The sequence below is a fragment of the Sebastes fasciatus genome, chromosome 22 (assembly GCF_043250625.1).
Source record: "Sebastes fasciatus isolate fSebFas1 chromosome 22, fSebFas1.pri, whole genome shotgun sequence".
In the NCBI taxonomy this organism is placed as follows: domain Eukaryota; kingdom Metazoa; phylum Chordata; class Actinopteri; order Perciformes; family Sebastidae; genus Sebastes; species Sebastes fasciatus.
Genome location: NC_133816.1, coordinates 12,090,618 through 12,113,107, shown reverse-complemented (window position 1 = coordinate 12,113,107; position 22,490 = coordinate 12,090,618). Strand labels below are relative to the sequence as shown.

The window sequence follows — 22,490 nt, the reverse complement described above, 5'->3', positions numbered from 1 at the left end:
TTATTTTTCTTCCATTTCTCCATAGTAATGTGCTTTTTCGTGACCAAATCCGTCACGCTGACGTGCTGCACGCCCCTCATTCTCATGGGCGCGCGCTACTACTACAGCAGGAAAGTTATCCACAGTTATCTGGACTGTGCTCTGTACACGGACATGGCTGACATAGAGGCGTATTACATGACACCCGCAGGTAAGACGAGGGAGGAAACGTCACTGTGATTAATGAGATAAAACGCACGCTGTCTGGTTTTGTCAGCCGGCAATGCTCCGCCACCAGTGTTGAATTTAAAAAAGGAATCAGGAGGAAGGATGATAAAGAAAAGTTAGGGTCTGTAACTTTGCTGCAGCTGGAAGGATAAAAGACAACAAAAACCTTGTATAACTGTAGCTGGGTCTAGAGAGTCTTCAGGCAATCCAGAGGCAACTCATCAAATATGCAGGTCCTCCCTCTGCTTTCCTTCTCCTCCACCCTTCGTTCCCACCCCTCCTCCTCCTCCTCCTTTCTCCGCTCCTTCCCCCACTTGCTTCCTCTCTGAGCTCCACTTGGTCACGGCAGCGAAAGAGGGAGGAGGGGGGTTGCATCACAGGGCTATTGATCGCACGGAGGAAACTGCTGATACACTTTCTGCAGTACTCTGGTGTCGGCAAGACTCATTTCCTCTACTAAAGCTTCTAATTGGAAAAATCAATCTACCTCTATAGTGTCATCTCAAACTATTCATTCTCTCTCCAGGAGTCAAGTTTTTGGGTGTGAGCGATGGCCACGTGGCACACTGCCCCCGTAACTTCTTGGACACATTTATCCCCTGTTAACCCAAGCCACGTGGTCAATATAAAAAGCAGGTGTTAGTTATAAGCCAGTCAATTGCCCCCCTATTGTCTCTTTCTCTCTGACATTGTGCCCTCTGGCCTGGTAATCCACTGCATGCACAATTGCAATTTAGCATTCCCATTATTGCCGCAGGGCCGAGATGGTTTAGAGGGGGTCAGGCACCACTGCTCTGGGACAATGCTAATGATCACATCCATGCAAACTGAATGGGCCCAGGGGGACGGACACCTGGGAACCAGCGTGCAGTCGTGATGGAGAGGCACCTCTCACGTCACCGTCATGTGTTGTTGTGTTTTGTTGTGTGCGACATGTGTACAGGATGGCACGTAAAGCGTAGGAGAATGCAACACTTAAAGGCCTTGAAAACATATCTTCTTTATCAGCTTCGTATTTTGAACGTTGGAGTCCCGCATGAACAGCTTCTACTAAAGTTAGAACAGTTTTGGTTATTTTACATTGGAGATTTAGATTTTTCTTCTGTGCTCTTCTCGCTGCTTTAAAGTGGGCGGGGCTCAGTTGGAAAAAGGTGATGTCACGTGCTTTCATGCACCAATCAGAATTTAGCAACATTTGAATCAAAATCTGATGACAGTTGTTGCGGTTGTTTGCTTATGTCGATAACGATCAAGCCAGACATAGTTTTGACATAGTTGTTATTTCTTTAAACCAATCACAATCGTCTTAGGTGGCGGTGCCCTTGGGATATACGCTGCCAGGCTGTTCTCATACACAATTCGTAGCTATACCTACGAAAAGGAAATCCATTGAAATTCATATGAATCCCACAAAATCAATTCGTATGTTATTCATGTAATTATGAGCCAGGAAGTATAAAGAGCGACAAACGTTGCGTAGGGAGGAGATCGGGTTGGGTCAAAAAACACCGGAAGTCCGCCCAGTAAACCGGTGTTTGTACCCCGTGTGAAACCAAAAGTCAACGTTGATTTATTTGTCACGTAACTTCCGTCTTTAAGTTACGCCACTTCTGGTGTTATTTTAATCAAAACCAAGATCTTCTCCTAAACCTAACTAAGTCATTTTAGTCACGGAACTTCCGTGCTTAAGTTACGCCACTTCTGATGCGGTGCAACCACTTCTAGTGTGGCGTAACTTAACCACAATATTTTAACTAAGTAGTTAACTAAGTAGTTTTGTTGCCTAGCAGACTTATACCCACAGTCTGCATCCGGTGAGTCAGATTACTATTTTCCCAAACAGTAACTTAGAGTTTTGCTTAATTAGTCATGAATATTTAATGTGGAGAGAAAACCGTATTTGAAACGCAGCTTTCAGGGCCTTTAAGCTTGTAATTTTTCAGTAGCAGAACCAAGAAGGGGTCTCCGAAATCAAGCAGGAAATCCTTCTGTAGGAAGAGAAAACTACTGATTCAAAGGAAAAGTCTAACAGCTGAGAGTGGGGTCGAAAATGTGTCTCATATTGTACTTGCTAGGATCAGATATTAAGGACTACTCGACAACCGAAAAAACTATCCAACAGACTAGTACGTACTGAATCTTCTAAACTGCACTGAGACAGTATATGCTTGATTGTGTTTGCTCATCTGTCAGATCACAGCGTCCACAATGAACACTGGGTAGGAGTAGGGCTGCACAATTAATTAATTAAACTCTACTGCATCGGGGTGATCAAGATGTTTTAGCTTCACTTTTGGGGAGCCGTCATTCCGCTGCACGTGCAAAGTACAAGGGTAATATACTGTATATTGATAAGAATAAGAACCTTATTTTAAGTTTTATTTTGATGCAAATATGTGTACATTAGCAGGAATGTAGCACAACATGGAAGTGAAAGCAGTCTGTTTATTTAAAAATTAAAGTGCAATAAAAAAATATTTTATCCCTAAAATCAATGAATAATTGTGATAAATAGCCACGATCTTAATATTGATCAAAATAATCGTGATTATCATTTTGGCCGTAATCGTGCAGCCTTAGTAGGAGTACAGTAGGAAAGGGGAAACAAGTTAGAAATTAACTTGATATTGAAAGGAATAATCTCTTCAATACTGGTCATACGGAGGACAAAAAGTAAATACGGATAACATTTAAGATTAACATAACAGCCACAATAATGGCCTGTAAATGTCTATTCAAGGTGTGTGAAGAAGGGAACGTTTGACAGTTTGTGTATGAAAAAGTTTTTGCAAGGAGGCAAAATGTGTAAGAATATTCATTATATGAACGTGTGTCTTTGAGGGCACGAAAACGTCCTGCTTAAAACTTTGTTTTTAATCCGTGTCTAATAACTGAGATGTCTCGGTGTGGTGGATGATCAATCGGAGCATTTGAATGTTGTTTTTCTGCAACCTAGCGATTAATCAACATTAAAATGAGAAAATGTAAATGCAGAGAGGGAGAAGGATTTATAGACAGAGAGGGAGACTTGTAGCGTTTCATCATTCTTTAAATGTTTTGACAATTAAGCAAAATGCAAAATTGAATAAACTCTAATAAGTGGACGCAGACTGATTTGGATAATAGAGGAAGACTAACTAAGCTCACTGCAGCCACGGTATCCTTGTACACATGGAACCGATCAATACTCTTATCTCCTCTCTGTGTGTGTGTTGTGATCACTCACTCGGCTGCCACTTAGGGCCAGCTGTCACCTCTTTCATTTGCCACATAATAAAGTGTGTGTGTGTGTGTGTGTGTGTGTGTGTGTGTGTGTGTGTGTGTGTGTGTGTGTAGGCAGAGAGGCTGTAAAGCAAAATTGAAGTAACAATGGCTGGGCGTATAAATGTATATGGCTGTAGATAAAAGCTTGTGTCCTTAACAAAAACAGGCACTGATGTGGTTTTATATGCAAATGGATCCATACTGCATTACATTTTCAAAGCTCAGTTTGAAATGAAATAGAAACATTTGAGATCTGTTACATCTCTTAATTGTTAAGAGTCCATTATTCAAATTCAATAAGAGCTTGACAAATTCAAACTGATGCGATTAAAATCCATCCGTCCATCTTTCTGTGTCTTTTCTTGGACGTGATAAACCAATAATGACTCAGTCTGGCAGTCAATATGTCCCTCACTGGTGTGTTAACAACGACAGTGCATTGGCTGAAAGAAGCAAAGATAAAATACTTTTCAAATGAACTATTTTTCCTCACAGAAAGCTGGAGCAACATGTCATTGGACTGAGCATCTGACCACACACATACACACATTTATGAATCCATGTGGGTGTGTTATCAGTTAAATGGGTGCATGTTGTGCAGTTCCCTCAAACAAGAAAATCTCATTTCATTAAAGGTAAAGCTACTACTGAGTCATACTGAAGCTAGTAAAACTATTTGGAGGACCCACAGTCTGTGTTTTATTTGGCAGTGGCTGGTTTCGGGTGATCAGCCTATGCACACTGTGGCAAATGCAGCCAAACAAGAAATGCTTGTCTTTGGCTTGCCACTGTGCCAAACTCGACTCCATCTGGAGTCAGTTGTGCTGACAAAACATGACTTATTTGGTTTGTGGCAGTTTCATTGTAAATCTATTTTATATTTCAGGGTTTTTAAAGGACGGGTCCATTATTTTTGTATTTTTTAAGGTTATTATATCATTCTGTAGCTTCCCAGTGGTGCTCATTATGTATTCAAATTTTGGTCAAAGTATGGCTGTATAAAGTCAAAAGGCTATTTTCCCAAGCCCTACTAAAAACCTTTCCCCCACGTGACCTGACATAGGTTTCTGCATGATGACGCTGTTACAGTATATATACATCCTTATAGTCAGTGTATTAACGTTACATACAGTAGCTTAGATGGTGGTCGGCATGCTCCCAGTTTGGAGAAGCAGACAGGTGTACCGGCACGGAAGCTGAGCAATGTGCTGCTGTTGCTGTGGACGCCACGTTAGTTCGGAACAACAAATGAACCGATCAATGCAGCGGTAGCCCAGCAACTCCTTGGTTCCTCGAGGTAAAATTACTTTTGGTTTTGACTTGACTGGTTTTGTGAATGGAGTCTGGTCTAGTCTTGTAGGCCCGCGATATAACGGCTTCAGTCCCTCGACAGAAAGGGCTGTGTAATGGCGAGGTGAAGCGGTGAAAATATTCTAAATATAGCGTACACTTAAAATGATATTGATTTTTTTAATAATAATAATAAATTCGACTTCTATAGCGCTTTTCAGGAACTCAGAGACGCTTATTTTAGGTGTCTAAAATGCGTTTTGCTGCTGCTCCCGTCCACAGCCGCTTTACCTTTACTGTTATATCGCTCTCTTCAAAGCCACCAGACTACTACAGAACACAAAAGTATACATACAACCCCACTTCAAAAAATTAGAATTAACCCTTTTAGTTATGTCCAAACTGACCTTATTAATTAGCTTCGGTTAGCTTACTTTGGTAACCTACGTCACTGCTTTTTGCAACGGAACAGAACGCAGATGGAGTCGCCCTAAGAAGCCCTAAGAAGCTAAAATACTGAAGTCTACCTCTGGTAACGACACTTTCCAGGCAACAGCAACAAACACCAGCCCCGTGAACGTGATTGCTTCTGGCACCTTTACGGTTGTGTTCATTTCCACCAGTGTTTCTCGTTGTGTCACGGGGCCTGGTTCATGTCAGCACCTATCTCATCAAACAGTGTTCGCAGGGTTGTTCGCTCCTCTTATAGGAAATGAATGTCGGAGTAACAGCTACCGTTACTACGACTCTCCATCAGTTAATCCCCAAAGGGCTAGCGTAAGGTCGTATCTTAAACAGCTTTTCTGAAAAGGGAACTCTAAATACAGAAAGAAGGAGGTTTCCCCTCGTGTTCAAGCGGTAGGCGGACAACATACCTCCCTCCCTCGCACGCTTTACTTGCTCAATCACTATAGGTCACTCTGAAGCAGCTTAGTGCCTAAAAAGTGAATGTAATATAATGAGGGCGACACTAGACGCTGAGCCAAATCCTCCCTGGCTGGAAGTGATACCCACTCAGTTATACTGGCTGTTTAATGAGGCGTCATGACCACTGCAGGTTCTCATCAACGCAGGCGACATTATAAAACCTGCCGGTCAGTCTCAGTGTTGCTCTATCTGTGTGTGTGTGTGTGTGTGTGTGTGTTCCAGGGGAGTGGGCAGCTTCCTCCGCCGGTACCTGCTGTGCTTATTTTAGCTCTGAACGACAGAGAGAAGCAGACAGACTGAGAGAGAGAGATAGAGAGAGAGAGAGAGAGAGAGAGGGAAAATGTGTGAAGGGAGGGAAAGAGTGCTAGATAGAAAACAGGGGCATCTGGGGGAGGGGTGTGTGCTCCTCAACTGTATGATGTATTTGGTGTGTGTGTGAGGAAGAAAGAGAAATAAACAGTTTGCTGGTTAGCACACAGACAAAGGGATCTCCTGGGTATATTTCTGACTCCTCCAGATTAATAAAGCATCCGTCTTTTCTATCCTTTTCCTCTCCAATCCCTCCCTCCTGTTGCGGTTTGAGCCGCAGCATTTTCTTTTTTCTCTCCCACCTGTGTCGCTCCTCCTCCTCCTCCTCTGTCTCTTCCTCTCTATTTCTCATCCTCGCTGAAGGTGCAGAGGAGATGCTGCAGTGGCCAACTGGGTTATCCATCATCCTGGCACAGAGGAAGTGATGCTTCCTTCCAGCCAAGGAAACAGCCTTCAGGCTCTTTCAAAAACTGTAAAAAAAAAAAAAAAAATACAGAAAAGTTTAATTTATTATTCTTATTTTTTTTTACGCTGTAAGCACAATTAACAGACATTATTGTACACATTCACAAACAAAGACATTCCCCAAAAACTAGATTGAAGTGCTGAAACAATTGGTCAATTGAAAATAAAATAAAAAAATCTGAATATTTGTCGTTTCAAGCTTTTAAAATGTGAGGATTTACTGCTTTTCTCAGTTTTATATCATTGTTTAATGAATATCTTTGGGTTTTGGACTGTTGGTTGGTTAAACAATTAATCATTAAATAATCAACAACATTGACAATAAGTTGCAGCCCGAGTAGAAGGACAACATTAGAGGAATTGTTGGCCATTTTTGGGAAATATAATTTTTCTGGCGGAGCAAAGATCGATAGCAACCTCACGTCTGTACAGTAAACATGCAGCTACAGCCAGCAGATGGTTAGCGTAGCTTAGCTTTATACACTTTCTGCAAGGACGGTTGCTCAGATATGAGCTGATGAGGAATCGTGACGAGGAAACGTTTGGATCTTTTATACTTGTGCAGGTTTCTCCTTGCGGCAAAATGACAAAACTCCTCAAAGTTCTCCATTTTCTCCGCCCATTTCTCCGCGTAGTTAGGAAAATTTGGATATGCACGGACAGGCGAAATCCTGCCACACTGTATTTCCCAAAATGTCAAACTATTCCATTAACCATGGAGCTCCAACGTGACAATACATCTAAGCAGAATCATTAATTCCGTGATGGTTGATTTACATAACTCTAGATTACCACCACTCTATTAACTTTCCAGCCTGTCACAACGTTGTCCTGTACGTCACCGGCCGACTCCGCTGTTCCCAGCCTGCACGTACCGAGAAACTGGAGAACTCACCAGTTCATTACTTCAGCCGTACGCTGCAAATGCATGAACACGTGTATCTCTCGTCTATTCAGCGTTTTGAGGAATCATTAATAATGCATCGTAGTCTCACTACCCCTCGGCCTTTGTTTCACATTCTGCTTAAATCAATACCGAACAAAGACACTCATTGGGAAGAGTATATGACGTGTCAACGGCAGCTTTGTTAATTGCAGCATTGTGCATTTTCTCACAATCTTGACTCTCTGGTGACCAATCAGAAACGCTTAGATCGCGACAGATAAGCCATTTTTAGAGTCAATAAGTTGTGCGCTCTATAGATTAAAAGTGATTCCTGCAGTTTGAGCCAAACCAGCTTGATGTTGATGTACACAGGAGCAGTAGAAGTAGGTCTGGATGCAATAGGTTGGAGTGACATGTTGGTGTGAAGCCCAGTCTGATGGCCTGAAGAGGGGAACAGAGGGGCTCGGGCTGTAGCAGCCATGTGAACGATGGCATGCACATAGTAAAGTGTAGCATGTGTGTAAAATGTGAGCATGCATCTGCATGCTTGCATAGAAACATGCGTTGATGGACAGGAAGGCAGTGAAGGGCCAGATAATGAGTTCCTCTGTGCTAATGGAAGTGCAACAGGGAAGGGTGCACGCTGTAAGTGTGACAGCACACAGGTCAATGCATGGCTCCCCTCTTTGCACATTGGATCTAGCTTAAAGGCTAAGCTGTTGGCTTCTTCTACTGTAAATCCAGGCTTTAATACACATCAATTATTCATTTTCTGGAACTGCACCGTTGCGTGTTTGTGTACACATCTTGAAAGTGACGGTCACCTCCGCTCTCACCCTCATTTGTCCGTGACGGAGGGAGAAACTGCTGACGCCTAGGTTACGCATGACAGGCTAATCCATACTCCCAGAATGCACTCTGACCTGAGGAGGAGGGTGTGTGTGTGTGTGTTTGTATGGAAGGGCAAGGTGCTTGTGTTGTGTATTACCAGGGAACAAAAATCCCTTTCAAAAACATCTTAAGCATTTCTCCTTTAAAGGGAAAGGTCGTACATTAGAATAAGAAGATAACGATAAAAAGAACATCAACAATAAACTGAGTTCATGCCTTTCTCTTGCAGTAGCAGCATCCTTGTTCATTCTTTACTACTTGGCTGCAGCCGTGTGTCTACTAGGGATGGGGGAAAAAATCGATACAGCATAGTATCGCGATATTATGCGTGGCAATATTGTATTGATTCATGTGTTAAATATTAATCTTTTATTATATAAACAATTAACCTTGTAACAACTTATTAGATAAAACAGATGTTGACAAACTGCACTCATTTTCAGTTGAAAAAAAGGTAATAAATCACAATTTATCTTATCATAATACTCAGTATATCGCAAAATGTTTGAAATCGCAGTAAGATCATATCGAGGGGCCGCTGGTGATTCCCACCCCTAGTGTCTACATGCAAGTTAAAGCAGTCCAAAATGATCACTCGAGGCTTTCGGGTCATGGATATATTATAAAAGAAACATATATATGACAAAGTATATGCTGCTTTTGGCGATTTTTTGGCTGTCCATTGATTCCATTTGAAAGCCAGCCCCAACAAAGCACAACATACATCTCTTTAGCGAACACAAGAAACAGAAAATGTGGTTAGGTTTGAAAATGATGCTTTAACATAAGAGTGAAGAAAGGAGGTTAAACACGCTTCAACCTTTTTCACAAGGAATAGCAGGCCTGTCCGGTGCTCACAGAATAGGGCAATCTTGTAACAGGAGAGACTCCAGAGACCAGGTCCAAAGCACACAGATTTAAGGCAATCAACTTTATCAGAAGACTAACGTTTCGACGTTCGATTGCCTTAAATCCGTGTGCTCCAGTGTGCTTTGGACCTGGTCTCTGAAGTCTCTCCTGATGCTTTAACGTAGTCTGATATTGCACTACCTGTATACTAGGTGGAAATATCAGCACTAGCAGCAGCGATGCCTCCTCGCCATTTAAAGCCTGGCAGGGTCAGATTAATCATGCAGTGATGCAACAGTTTCGACTCACAGAGCCACTACTGAAACATAAATCACCGGCGCTTAATGTGCCCTGCAACACTGACACTGACATATAAAAATAACATAAAAATGACCATAAATTCACTGTTTAATTATTAGAACACAAAAGGGAATAGACACACAGAGGAGAGAGTCAAGCCACTTATGAGCTTTCGTCAGGGCTTAAACCCACAGAGCGAACGGCAGCACAGTGAGGCGGCGTCTAGACTGAACGCTTATCGAATGAATTATCTCTCTGAAGGAAAAGAGAATAATCTTATTAGACACCATAAAAGCTATTCCTGTGTGTGTGTGATTTTTCGGCTTTTCTGCAGCGTTCATATCGCCGCATCAGCCGGTATTTAACACGCCCACACACATGCACGGAGGCATATTAATAACCTTAAAGTTAAAGAAATTGGATTTTAGTAATCAGATTTTTGCGTGATTTCCAGAGCTCTTCCCTCGCCTTCACTCTCTGCCTTGATTTATCTCTCGTCTTGAGATCATCTGTGTTCTTCAGGTCCCCTCCCCCTCTGAAATAATGGTAGATTTTCTCTGTCCTCCCTCCCCCCGTCGTGTTAGGATGCCCTAGCAGCAATAATGGATCCTTTCAGGCTCATCGCTATTACTGTTAACACAGAAGCCTCGCCTCCCTCCTCCTCCTCCGCTCACTCACTCTTTCTTTCAGACAGGACAGATGAATGACTTCTTCTTCTTCTTCTTCATTGTCCCTCTTTCCTATCTCCTTCTAACTCCTTTTTTTTTCTGAGTGAGTAAGCTCATTCATACGACTTTCCAGCGTCAATTACACACATCAAAACATGAGCGGCGCACTGTACATTAATACTATATCAGGCTCTGCTCTTAAGCAATGAGCTGCTGTGTTGGAGCAACAGGGGGCTTAGTGACTTGCTCAAAAGCACAACAGGAAAATGGTTTGGAAAACAGTGTCTTATTCATTCCCTCTCTCCAATCAATCTTGTGGTGACATGGAGGACTGAGCAGCTTCTGCCTCATGACTCGTAGGAAGAGTATATAAGATATAAAAGAGTGAGATAGGCTTGATTCAGAGACATCAACTGCTCCAAAACCAAACCAAAACAACTGAGGCTGATAGGAATGTCATTAGTTCTGCTGCACAATATATCGTTTTTTTATCATCATCGCAATAACTTGCACGATAAACACATCGTGAAAGACTGCGGTATCACACTCAGGGATTTTTTGAGATAGTTGAAAGAAAGTATCAGTAGAAAACTGCACTTTAAATTGTAGATATTCTTTTTTTTAATCGGTGCATTTTGTGTTCAATGTTCAATTTGTTGTTTGTGTAGAAAAGAATGTTGGAAATAATTTCCTTTCATGTTTTTAATGAGTTTAATATCTGTTTATGTATCGCGAGTAATGTCCTTATCACAATATTAAACGTTATCGTATATATCTTCCTCATATTTCGCAGCGCTAGTCATGAACCAAAGTGTTGTACAAGTTGAAATTTTGAACTGATGATGACTCTATATGGAAGGTTATTAGAATTGCTCCTGAGAGGAGGCGATCCATACAATAGTTGTTGAGACATTTCACTCCAATACACTAATTTCAACCTGCTGGTGTCGTTGGAGGAAAAGTCATCAAAGTCATTAGGATGCGTCCTCTGGGGACCGTGAATGCAATCCATCATATAATTGGTCTGGAACTAATCGGTGGACCGACCGACTAACATTGCCATCCCCAGAGCCGTGCTGCGAGCACGGCTAAAAAGCTTTAATTAATCCATTTCATATTCCAGTTCATATCACACACACGGCGTCACTGAGGCCGTTAGGAGTTAAGTACCTTGCCCAAGAGAGGCTTTACAATGTTTGTTGAGGGAAAACAGGAAGAATGGCACTCCTTTTCTTTTTCTCACATTTTCCAAATCAGTATAAGGATTCCAAATGGCGACCCAGTATGCCTCAAAGCATCCCTTATTATAGAGCATCTCATATAACAGTCTCTGTCTCTATCTTCCTATCTCCAGGAAGTGCAGTTCCCAGCAGAAATACTGACAGCTCGCTGAATCCATGCACTTTAGTAGTTTAATAGAAGCGTCCGATGCAGCAGATGTGATGCTCCTTGAGCAGTGGTGTCAGAGGTCAATATACCCTGCTGAGCTTTCACAAGAGCAGCAGAGTCAGAGGGGGGAGGAGGGGGCGAGAGGAGTTGTAATATTTTGGTGTAGTTCATCGTCCCGTGCGATCCAAGTGTTTTTTTTAACCACAAGTGTTAAGTAATACACACAGTCTGACAGGCAGCGGGGTGGCTGGTGTGCGTGCTTTCCTGTGCTGTCCTCATTCCTGGCACAGGCTCAGTTCAGACAGATGGTCAGGAGGGCTTTATGGAAGTGTATTCCCCCCCCTCCACCCCTCCTACGCACACACACACACATGCATGCACGATCATAATAATGCCGACAGAGTGCCACAGGAGTTGACGCTGCAGCTTTAGCATCTGCCTGTAATGAAACATCATTCCGTAGTATTAGTGAGGGGCCGCGAGACACCACTTTGTAAATACAGACTCAAACAGTCATCCGTCAACGCTCCACATGAGCACACCCCAAATGGCAGCAAGAAATGACTGATTGATTGACTTTTATGATCCAGAGATGTAATATCAGTAAACTGCACAGTCATCTGACCTACATTTCTTTGGAGACAGTGAACATTTTGGATCAGTCTTCCCAGCACCAGTGTCTCCATACCTGACACTGGCCAGACAGGGTGAATCTATAAAGTCTCAACTGGGGTAACAGGATGCTCTTATGAGAGGGTTTTTGGTTATTCAGCACTTCAAGGAGCTGTGAATCGTCCTGCATGTAATTCTAAATCTCAACTCCCCTGTGAGATTAGTGAAACACTGGTTGCAGACAGTCTCCGAAGTGATGCCTTACCCCCGTCTAGCTATAGGGGTGGGGAGGACTCGGGTTTTCCTGTTGTACGCGGCAGCCTACATATGACAGTTGTTTGATTCAGTAAAGGAAGCCTCCGGATCAGCTTAACACGGGCCTGCAGGGGCATCAAATCCCTCCTGACACACGGGACTCCAGCAGAAGCGTCATGTTAAAAGTCACGGCCTGTTTGAGGGTGTCATGTGTGTGTGTGTGTGTGTAAGCGTGGGAAATTCAGCAAAAATAAAGGAGTTTATGTGTAAAGGAAAGGAAAGAGAGAGAGAGAGAGAATTAGGATCCAGAGCTCACTGACAGACGGACACAGATTTTTTACTGTCCGCAGGTCAGCCGCTGCCAGTCACGGAGATTTACTTTATGACAAACAGATGGTATTTTATCACAAAACCATGTAACCGCTGCCAACACGTGCCGTAAATACTGCTGACATTGACGGAGAGGCGGTTTGAACATGGTTATGTAATAAAAATCAGGAGGTTGAGAGGGTCGTTTTCCTTGAAAGATTATGATCGGTAAAAGTAATGAAGCGAGCGCAATGCCCCTAAGAGCGATGTTGGTTTTATAAAGTGCCTGATTAAGATTCAAAGGAAACATGTTGGTGTGGTATTTAAAGGCCAAAAGAAAAAATAATTCACAAGCATAATCACTGTGTGTCAAAGTGAACAGCTCAGAAACTGCAGCACGGATATAGATTGATATTAAAACGGGGGTGAAATTCAAGCTCTCAGCGGTACTCTGGTGGAGGAGCATTGTCTGCTGACATTCATATCTGCATTGGTCTAACCTTGTCTGTCTGTCTGTATGTGTGTGAGTCTTTTCTATCTGTCTGTCACCAGTGAGTGTCTGATATATCAACTCTGAGCTGCTGTAAAAAATAATGTTTTTTCCTGTCTGTGCAGCTTTTACATCACAATACGGGGTTTCAACTCCTACAACACTATGTTGGAAAATGCCAAATTTCTTTATCTAAATCCGCCAACACTTGTCTGTCTCTGTCCTGTGAGATCAGCGTCTCTGCTCCACTACACTGTGAGCCCTAAGTGACCGCCCTGTCATGCCTTTTAATCAGCAGCGTCTCACCAAGTGGCTAATGCCATTAAGCACCAGTCAGACACTGGTCTCTGGCCTCCTAATTCATCTACTCCCTGCATCCATTCTTCTTCCTCTAGTCTATCTCCTCTTGGAACATTTAAGCCATTACAACATGCTGCTAATGGAAACGCAGGACGTTCATTTGGATTTTTTGGAGTTTCTGGTCATTCAACCGCTGTCGTTCCTTTCATCCATCCATCATGATGCATATTTAGTTAAATAAGACCAGACTGATTCCATTATGTAAGGGCGTAGCGAACGTTTGGATTCAACATTTCCGACAGAGATTTGAAATATGGTCACAAGCTTCACAGTATACTGGAGTGTGAGGGTCTCTACACAAAACATCTTTTTCATTGATCTCAACTAGACTAAAACAGCACAGTGATGAAAACTACTTAACCACCTGCTCTTTACTTTTATATATTAAAGGAATAGTTTGACATTTTGGGAAATAGGCCTAATCACTTTGTTGCTGAAAGTTAGATGAGAAGATTGATACTGCTTTATATGGTATATATGTAGCTACCACTAGCAGCAGGATAGCTTAGCTCAGCATAAATACTGGAATCAGGGGGAAACTGCTAGCCTGGCTCTGTCCAGAATCTATCTACAAGCACCTCTAAAGCTCACAAATCAACCTCAAAGGGATGACGTATAAATAGCACGACAAAACAAGGACATTCCGCGTGTCATGAGGACACATTTGAGGCTTTTGTTGTCATTTGTACGTCGCTTTTTCGTGTGTGATTTGTACGCCACGCAGCAATCCTACAACAACGCCTGCAGTTAGGTTTAGGCAACAAAACCACTCACTTAAGGTTTAGGAAAAAAACGTCATGATTGGGCTTAAAATAAGTAAGTAAACTAAGTAAAATACGTACGGAAACAAACGTAACATAAGTACGTAAAACACGTCACTAAAAAACACACAACAAACAAAACGAAACAATCAAAACACCGGTCACGAACAGCGATCTCGTGGTTGAAAGTCCTGTGTTTGTTGGAGCCATCCGCCTCCCCTCCCGCCCTTCTTAAGCAGCCTTTCTCGCTTTTTATGCTGTCACTAGCTCTGATTGAGCATATTTACGTGGATGTGTTTACATTGCAGTCGGTACAGACTACATGGCGTACAAATGACACGCCAAAAGCAAGAAAGGTGTTCATACGGCATGCTAAATGCCTTGCGCCTTTTCGTGCTGCACAAATAAACATAGACATGTCAGTTAAACCACAATTAAACCACAACTTTTTTGAGCAGATTAAATAATACATAGATGTAAATGTGTTAATTAGTGAGTTTTAGAGGTGGAGGTAGGTCCGATTTTGTTACAGAGCCAAGCTAGCTGTTTCCCCTTTCCCCTAAATGGCTCCAGCTTCATATTTGAACAATGACTTTATATTTTTAACTCCAGCCTTTGCAGTATTCTGCTCATACATCATACAAACCAACCTAATTTAATCAAACTTATTGTCTCTTGTTTCTGCCAGGCTCCTGTTTCTGGGTGGCAGTGCTCGACGGACGCGTGGTGGGGATCGTGGCGGCACAATGCCGCGAGGATGACTACACGGTGGAGCTGCGGCGCATGTCGGTGGACTCTCGTTACCGCGGCAAAGGCATCGCAAAAGCATTGGGTCGCCGCGTTCTGGAGTTCGCCGTGCGCAACAACTACGCCGCCGTGGTCCTCGGCACGACGGCTGTCAAGTTGGCCGCCCACAAGCTGTACGAGTCGCTTGGCTTCCGCCGAACGGGCCAGAGCGAGGACTACAGGCTCCCCGGGATGAGCCGCTCGCCGCTTGAGAAGCTCTTCTTCCAGATCCGCTACAGCCGCTACCGCCTGCAGCTCCGTGAGGAGTGAGAAGTGACAGGGAGAGGGAGAGAGAGATGGAGAGGGGGAGATGGAGACAGAGAGGGACAGAGAGAGAGAGAGAGAGAACAACCCTCCTTCACCCGAGAGCCCCGACCGCATCCTCTCCTCTGACAGCTTTTATTTATTTTGTGTCATTAGAGATAACTTTGAGTACTACTTAACACTTCTACTATTTCATCTTTAAAGTCACTAACGTTTTCATTACTATTATGCTTTTGTTGCTGTTGTTTTTGTATTATACTTTTTACATTTTAAATAAGAGTTTGTTTCTTTTTCCTCTATTTTATTAAGCTATTTTTTGTACCTTTACCCCTCCCTTTTTCATTGTGGGAGAAAAAAAAAGAGGCTTTTATAGAAGACATCTAACTGGCACCCCAACTAGGCACCCTCCCCTGCCCCTTTGGTTTAAAGATCATGTGACTCCGATCAATACTCCCCTTCATTACTACTCCACAATGCCCTCTTTACCCCTCCCCCATTACCTCAAGCCCTCCCTTCCCTCCCACATTATCCTAATTTCCCCACAGCAAAACTCAACAGACGTATGTAGACGCAGGAGAGTCACGGGGGGGGTGGACAGAGCATAGATGGGTTGGGAGGGGCAGCTTCCTCGAGAGCAAAACACACAGGAAAAAGTGGTGGGGGGAAGCTTGTGGTACACACTCTCTTTTACAAAAGCACTTCAATACTTCAATGTTACATGTTGTGTGTGCGTTGTGGACAGAGCGTGGTCACGCACACACAAACCCAAGTCATTTGGCTTTTAGCCCGTCTCTCAAGACACCATATTGAAGCACAGCGAGAGTGTGTTACTGACCCCCGCAGTGAGGGAGAAGGATGACAGGATGGTGTCCGGAATATGCACTGTGTATCCTGCGTCCTGGATGGACATGAATCAACGCAGTGCATCTTCCTCACTCCTCCTCTTCTTTTTCATTCTCCTCACTGATTATCTGATTGGTTTCCTTTCTATTGTTTTATTAATCACCGCTTTTCCTCACCGGAGCTGCGGAGAGAGGGGCCTCTGATTGGTTGAGGTGACAGGAGGGTGGAACTTTCTCGCTGACGATACAATATAGCTGCATGTCGGAGCTTGTGTGTGTGTGACTGTTGAGCATATGTGACCGCGTGTTTGATGAGGCTATGGTCAGACATTACAACACGCCTCAACAGCGAATGATGAAGTTTATTTTGCGCGAACAGACGCGCACCGTGCTTGCTATGAGTCAAGTGTTATCTAAGTAAACAACTACTTTCTACTTTGTTTACTGATTGAAGAAATCTAACATTTTGAATAGTATTTGACTGATAATTAGTTATTTTATAACTTTAAACACATATTACCACATTGTAATATGCTAAATTTTACCGTCAAAACTACGACAATAACAGAGTAGCTGCAGACTGCACTCCACATACTTAATCCAGGTTATTGGGGAACAACTTGGGTAAGACGTGACTACTAGCAATACTTGCAAACCTACAGTACATAACTGAGCACAAGCAGCGAAAAATTATTCAAACTAATATATTGACACTAGTATCCACCCTTCCCCATATATTTATATTGTGTATACGGTTGAAAACTCATGTAGCGAACAAAAGTTTCTCCCATAACGCCTCTCTCCATCTCCATCTCCATCCTCTGACCGTACAACCAGCAGTAGATCCACAACTATGAGCCTAAGTTATGTCGTCATACCATTTGTAAAAAGTAACATATAAAGCAAAATACAACAAAAAAATCACATAAGATGAAAAAAAAGAAAGAAAAAAATTGAATACAAATGTAATCGTCATGAAGTTAGCAATGACTCTCCTTGACTTGCCACCCTTCCCCCCCCCCCAAAACTCTCCCTTCCTCCCATTCATGAATCTGTCTGCAACCCTGGGCTAGACCCCACACCTTCCATCTGAACCCTCCACCGACCTTTGACCTTCCCCCGTCCCAGGCCACGTCCATTCCCCCGCCCATCTCTGCATGCGCCACAGAGCCTTGCTGCACTGCTTTTATTATTCCATTTGAAGCTTGTTGGACCAACCCTAGACCCCGCCCCCCACCCCTACTCTGACGTCATCTAGGCAGCGCGGCGCTCTACTGGTGCCAAACTGCAAAGGGTGATGTGTGGTTGTATGAGTGTGATGCAGAAGACACAGGAAGTGAGAGAGGAAAATGTGTGTGTGCAGATACGCTCACCAGCCGCAGCACTGTCTGGATGACGTCACGCCTGCCAGCCAACCAACTGTAGAATGCAAAAAGCAATGCAAGTGTGGCATGCCTCTGTACCCGGTGTGTGTACGGTGCCTGCCCTGGGAAAGTGTAGAAAAAAAACTAATTTATATACAATATATATATATATATATATATTAAAAGAAAATAAGCTTCTTTTTTAAATGGACATATAAAAAGAAATGTGTGTTGAAAATTGTATCATTTGCATGAAATGTGTCTTTGAATGCAAAAACCTTTAGGGAGAATCTAGTAGCACATGGCATACAGTTGAACCATAGACTTGTACTTTTTTTATATTTTATTTTAAATGATCTTAATTATCCAGGAGTGAAATTAATACCAGCCACGAGCCAGTGTTCATAAATCTTTAGGAGATAATAGTTATATCCCATTTTAAAAACCTTGCGAATATTGATATTCAGATTTATCCGTCACTGGCTGGAGGACAAAAAAAAGTTTCCTTCCTTGATCACAGTGGGAGTGACAGTGAAAGCATCATAGCACTTCTTCTATTAAACCAGCTTGTGGTTAAAGGGTGGACTAAGATCATCAATGGGCATTGGGCGAATGATGCAAGAGATAAACATGTATTCTCAAAGTGAAAAATCTGTCATCCACCACAAGTCCTTTGCCAAGTTTGTCATATGCAGATAAAGGAAAACACAGGCAGCGGGATAGTTTGATGGTTTGTCTGTCAAAAGTGTCCTCAAACGCAACACTGAACCTCCACCTGTGTCAGCTAAATGCCTAAACATATGTTGTTTTTGTTTGCTTGGATTTCCACGATATATTAATAACTAGGGATGTACGTACATAATCCCCACAATGGACAAAAGTTGACCTTAGCTGCTTTAGCCGTTGAGATGCTTATGTATGTCCAGTCCCGTGGTTACGAAGGCTTCTACCCCTTCCCTTCTTTTGTTTAAGCCATGTGTTCAAGCCACGTCTAGAGGAGGTTTAGCTACCGACACGTTCTTTGTCTTTTAATTAGAGCCAACCGGAAGATTTCCCTATGAAATTCTACAAAGTAAAAAAAAAGCAAGGCACAACAAGCGCACTGAAGGCATCAAACGGTATTGTTTTCAAAAACGCATCAGATGTTTTCAAAGGGCCCAACTCGTGGAGGATGCCTCACACCACCTTGATGCATCTGCTTTGAACTCGGTTGTTTGCAGGAGAGTCAAAAAGAGGAGCAGGCTGTATTTTGTGATGTTTCTGGAGCTACCACTGGCTTTCATACAGTACTTACTAAGCTAAGCAGGAAATAGGTAACATGATACAAACAGTCAAACTAAAGTACGAACACGAGAGAATCGGACTATAGAGCAGACGGTAAACCATCCAAGTAATCTGATATCGCAGTTGTGAATTGTAGGTGTCAGTGATGCCGAGGCTTTAGATTTCCTCACAGAAACACAATTGAAGTGTCTAATAACGTATGTCAGTTATTCATGCCAGTGTGCTTAGGTGCTCACTGTACAGTATGACTCAACCCGTTCTTTATAAGACTTGGTTGAGGTCTAGAGGTTGAGAGTGAGAGAGGAAAACAAACTGTGGTCTGGATCTTGTGGACGAATGTGAAGTCTGTCAATTCTGAGCCATTTCTGCTGCTGCCAATCTCAGTTTTTTGCCTGATGAAATTTAAAATACTTAAAATTCTCCCAAATGTATATTTTTGGGAGAAATTATCCATACTGGTACATATTCTGAACAAAGGTAATATCATTCAAAAACGCCTTTGCCAAGGCCTTATGCACTGGAATCAAACGCTGGAGTTCTTGTGGACTGCATGGCTTAAGGTAGTTAAGGGGTGAATTTGAATTGTAAAGCTGAAGTGCACTGACTATAATGCATATATTTCAAGTCTGAGCAATGTCTGTTTTCTACTTCATGTGAATGCTATGCCATGTGAAGTCTCACCTCCCGTTTAAAGCTGGCACCTCATACTTAATGTTAGAATGTAGTAATTAAAACTGTATGCAACTTCTACCAGAGTGTACGTTTAGTTACAAACCATTCCTCTGAAATGTTCTGCTGATGTACAATCCAAAAAAACACTTTTTTTATTTGGTTTTTCTGTGATTTGTTTGCGTGCGAGCGTGCTGTCCTATTGGTTGAGGTTTGAGAAGGTATGCTGCATAAAAAGGCCGCTCCTGCTGGAGAAGGCTCTTTTAGTTTCGAGTGCTTTAGAACCCAAAAATGATCATCTGATGCTCTCTCTCTGACGGCAGACACAGAGGCACAAGCTTCAACTTCGGCAGTTTTTAAAATCCGGGCCGTTTAAAATATCGGTATTTGTCACGATCAATACTTCATTCAGTTTATCTACTGGTGAAGAATTCAAAACTGCACAAATGTACAGATCCTGTGGGTGTGTTGTGTTACTCTGGTGGTGTGTGTCCATGCTCGACAGCCTCGGGGGGGCGAACACTCACAGGCATGAATGTAAACTGCCAACATTTAAAGGTCTTAGAAATATTTTAAAATCTTTCCTGGTTGCTTTTTTTTTTTACTTTATGAATGAGAAGAACGGGGGGAAAAAGCAGCTATTGGTTCTTTCATTAAATGACTAAACCACTTCATTAGATGTTAGACATTTTGTGTGATTGTAAATAGCCGTATCTATTGTTAATGTATTATTTACTGTCATCTTTGCTGGTTTTAACCAATCCCTGACGGAGTTCATTTTTTGTCTCAGAAGATGGCTGTCGCCTGGAATGTTCCACCTAACGAGGAGGGCGAGGGATGAGGGAGGAATGTGCCACATTGGCAGTTAAATGGGGGGCGAGTGGTGGGGCGGCGGGATGGAGGTCTGCAGCAACAGAGCTCCGCAGCATGGACTCCCTCTCTCTCTCTCTACCTCTGGCGAGGATTTTGCTCCGCTGTGGCAAATACAGAAGGACTCACTCTGGACTGAGGCCACAGGTGCCAAGAACACATAAGCACTTGTAGCACAACTGTGTCTTGTTTTGCTATTACAGTTACAGATAGTTTTGATTTTTTACATTTCCTATGAAGAATATGGATAAAGTTTCTCTTTCTCCTGTATGTATCATAAGCATATGTACAAGACATGATACTATAATTGGTATTACGACCCGTGGCTAATTTTTGAGGTGGAAATTTGCCAAAGGTGACAGTAATTGCTGCATTTTTATTCCTTATGTGGCTATATTTTGTTCAACACAATCCTGTACTTGGTATTATTTGGGAAAAAAAAAAAAATCCTGCCCACGTGCCATCTAATCAAGCAATAAATACAAACAGAAAACCACAAAATAATGACATACTATCAACAATGATTTTATTAAAAAACATGAAATGCTGCATTGATGTTATATCCCTTGTACTGTAGCGTACACAGTATTGGCATTGCAACATTACCACTCATTACATCGAAGCCTGAAAAGGGGTGTTTGATTGTAAAAATGTTTCTGTTTTTTGTATTTTTCTTTACAAAGAGGTGTCAAAGATGTGTTTTTTTAAAACTCGAAGTTGAAGTACACAGGTGTACCTCTGCATATTTGTACAGATGTCAATAGGAAATGGGGGAAAATGACAAGAGGGGGACGCTGAAGAATGAGCAGTTCAAGCAGACAGGAAAAAAGGTGGCGTACTCTGAAAGTGCAATCTGCAATTAAGTCTCTTAACGGAGCTTTTATTTAACCACAAAAGACTTCCGGTTACCACGGAGACATGCACTGCAACGTCACTACCGCCACTCCTGTCAGTGCTAATTGAAATTAAACAAACATGCTGCAGCTGCTAGAATCGCAACTCTCAATCTCACAAGTGGGATTCAAAGTCTTTCTTTGAATCTGCAGGTTAGTTACTGTAAAGTTGTATTTTACTGTAAATAGCATCTGGGGGTCATTTTTACTCCTTTTGTAACAGACACTGTGGATTTAAAATATTTAAAAAAACTATATTTTAAAAGATATTTACAGCACTAATAAAGAGATTCTACAGTAGTGCAGGTGTCTTCATCTGTATCGTCTCATAACAATCCCACACTGACTAACGGCTGCCACTTTCAGGGGGCTACAGAGCACGCCATCTTAGCCTCTCTGTCCCACACTGATGGGTTCAGACACAGCCTTTCCTTGTCCTGCCTGTCTGCTTGAACTCTCAAGAGAGAGCCTAAAACACTGCAACAGCAGCAGCTCTGTTAGCTCATAGCACACAGCAGCCATGGCCATGAATATCAGTGGCTTCTGGACTGAGCTATCTAAGCTACAGCGAGCTGCTTTAATGCAAGAGGGCTCTCTCTCTGCCCTGGAGCCGTGTCATGGCTGTTGTCTGTTGCCAGGAAACCGACCCGCACAAAGCACAGCAGGGGATTGATATGCAGCCACACTGTGGGGAGGCAGGCAGGTCAACCAGCCGGCCATGATGGAGGAATGGAAGGAGGGATAGATAGATAGATAGATAGATAGATAAATAGATGGAAGAGATGGGAAGGGAGGGAAACCTGGGGTTAGGAGAAGCTATGGTGAGGAATTTGGGAAAAGGGGCCCTGAGGCATGTAAAGTAGAGAAGTGAGAAAATAGTGACAGAGGCCCACTGGGTTAGAGAGGTTACAGGAAGAGAGTTATAGACAGGTATTGTGTGGGACAAGATGCTCATGTACAGTAATAAGGTCAGGCATGGTGTGGTGATTTAGCAGATTCAGTGATTCCCAGGGAGACCGGTCTGCCCGACCTCAGTGAGACTGCAGTGACAACCTGGTTTTTATTCGGGGTCTATTAGCTTTCAGTTCCCTTTCTGCCATTCCTTTGGAAGCCAGCTGTATTACCACACCGGGATTATTATTGTGATTATTAACCCTTTCTTTTATACTGACAAACACCTGGAACACTGTATAGATGTAAAGATGGGATTTCATGCATTATGACGACGGTTGAAACGTGGATGTACATATATTGTATCAATTAAAAATGATGATGCATTAAGCTTT

At 42.7% G+C, this 22,490-nt stretch overlaps 1 protein-coding gene and 1 long non-coding RNA gene across 3 annotated transcripts in view; one reads left to right on the top strand and one right to left on the bottom strand.

The window, feature by feature from the left end:
• LOC141761085 (uncharacterized) overlaps positions 1–17,610 on the bottom strand; it is a 26,840-nt gene extending 9,230 nt beyond the window's left edge. The window contains exons 1-2 of the long non-coding RNA XR_012592523.1: positions 17,498–17,610; positions 6,300–6,467 (exon numbers count right to left, since the gene is read on the bottom strand). This is a non-coding gene — a long non-coding RNA (uncharacterized LOC141761085). The remainder of the gene's footprint in view (positions 1–6,299; positions 6,468–17,497) is intronic.
• Positions 1–22,490, top strand: part of nat8l (N-acetyltransferase 8-like) — a 24,724-nt gene extending 2,234 nt beyond the window's left edge. Inside the window, exons 2-4 of one of the 2 annotated variants that reach the window (XM_074624305.1) lie at positions 26–190; positions 14,921–21,157; positions 21,189–22,490. In XM_074624305.1, the coding sequence (XP_074480406.1) occupies positions 26–190; positions 14,921–15,288 (533 nt within the window). In that variant the 3' untranslated portion in view covers positions 15,289–21,157; positions 21,189–22,490. The remainder of the gene's footprint in view (positions 1–25; positions 191–14,920; positions 21,158–21,188) is intronic. The other variant, XM_074624307.1, reaches the window with a different exon arrangement.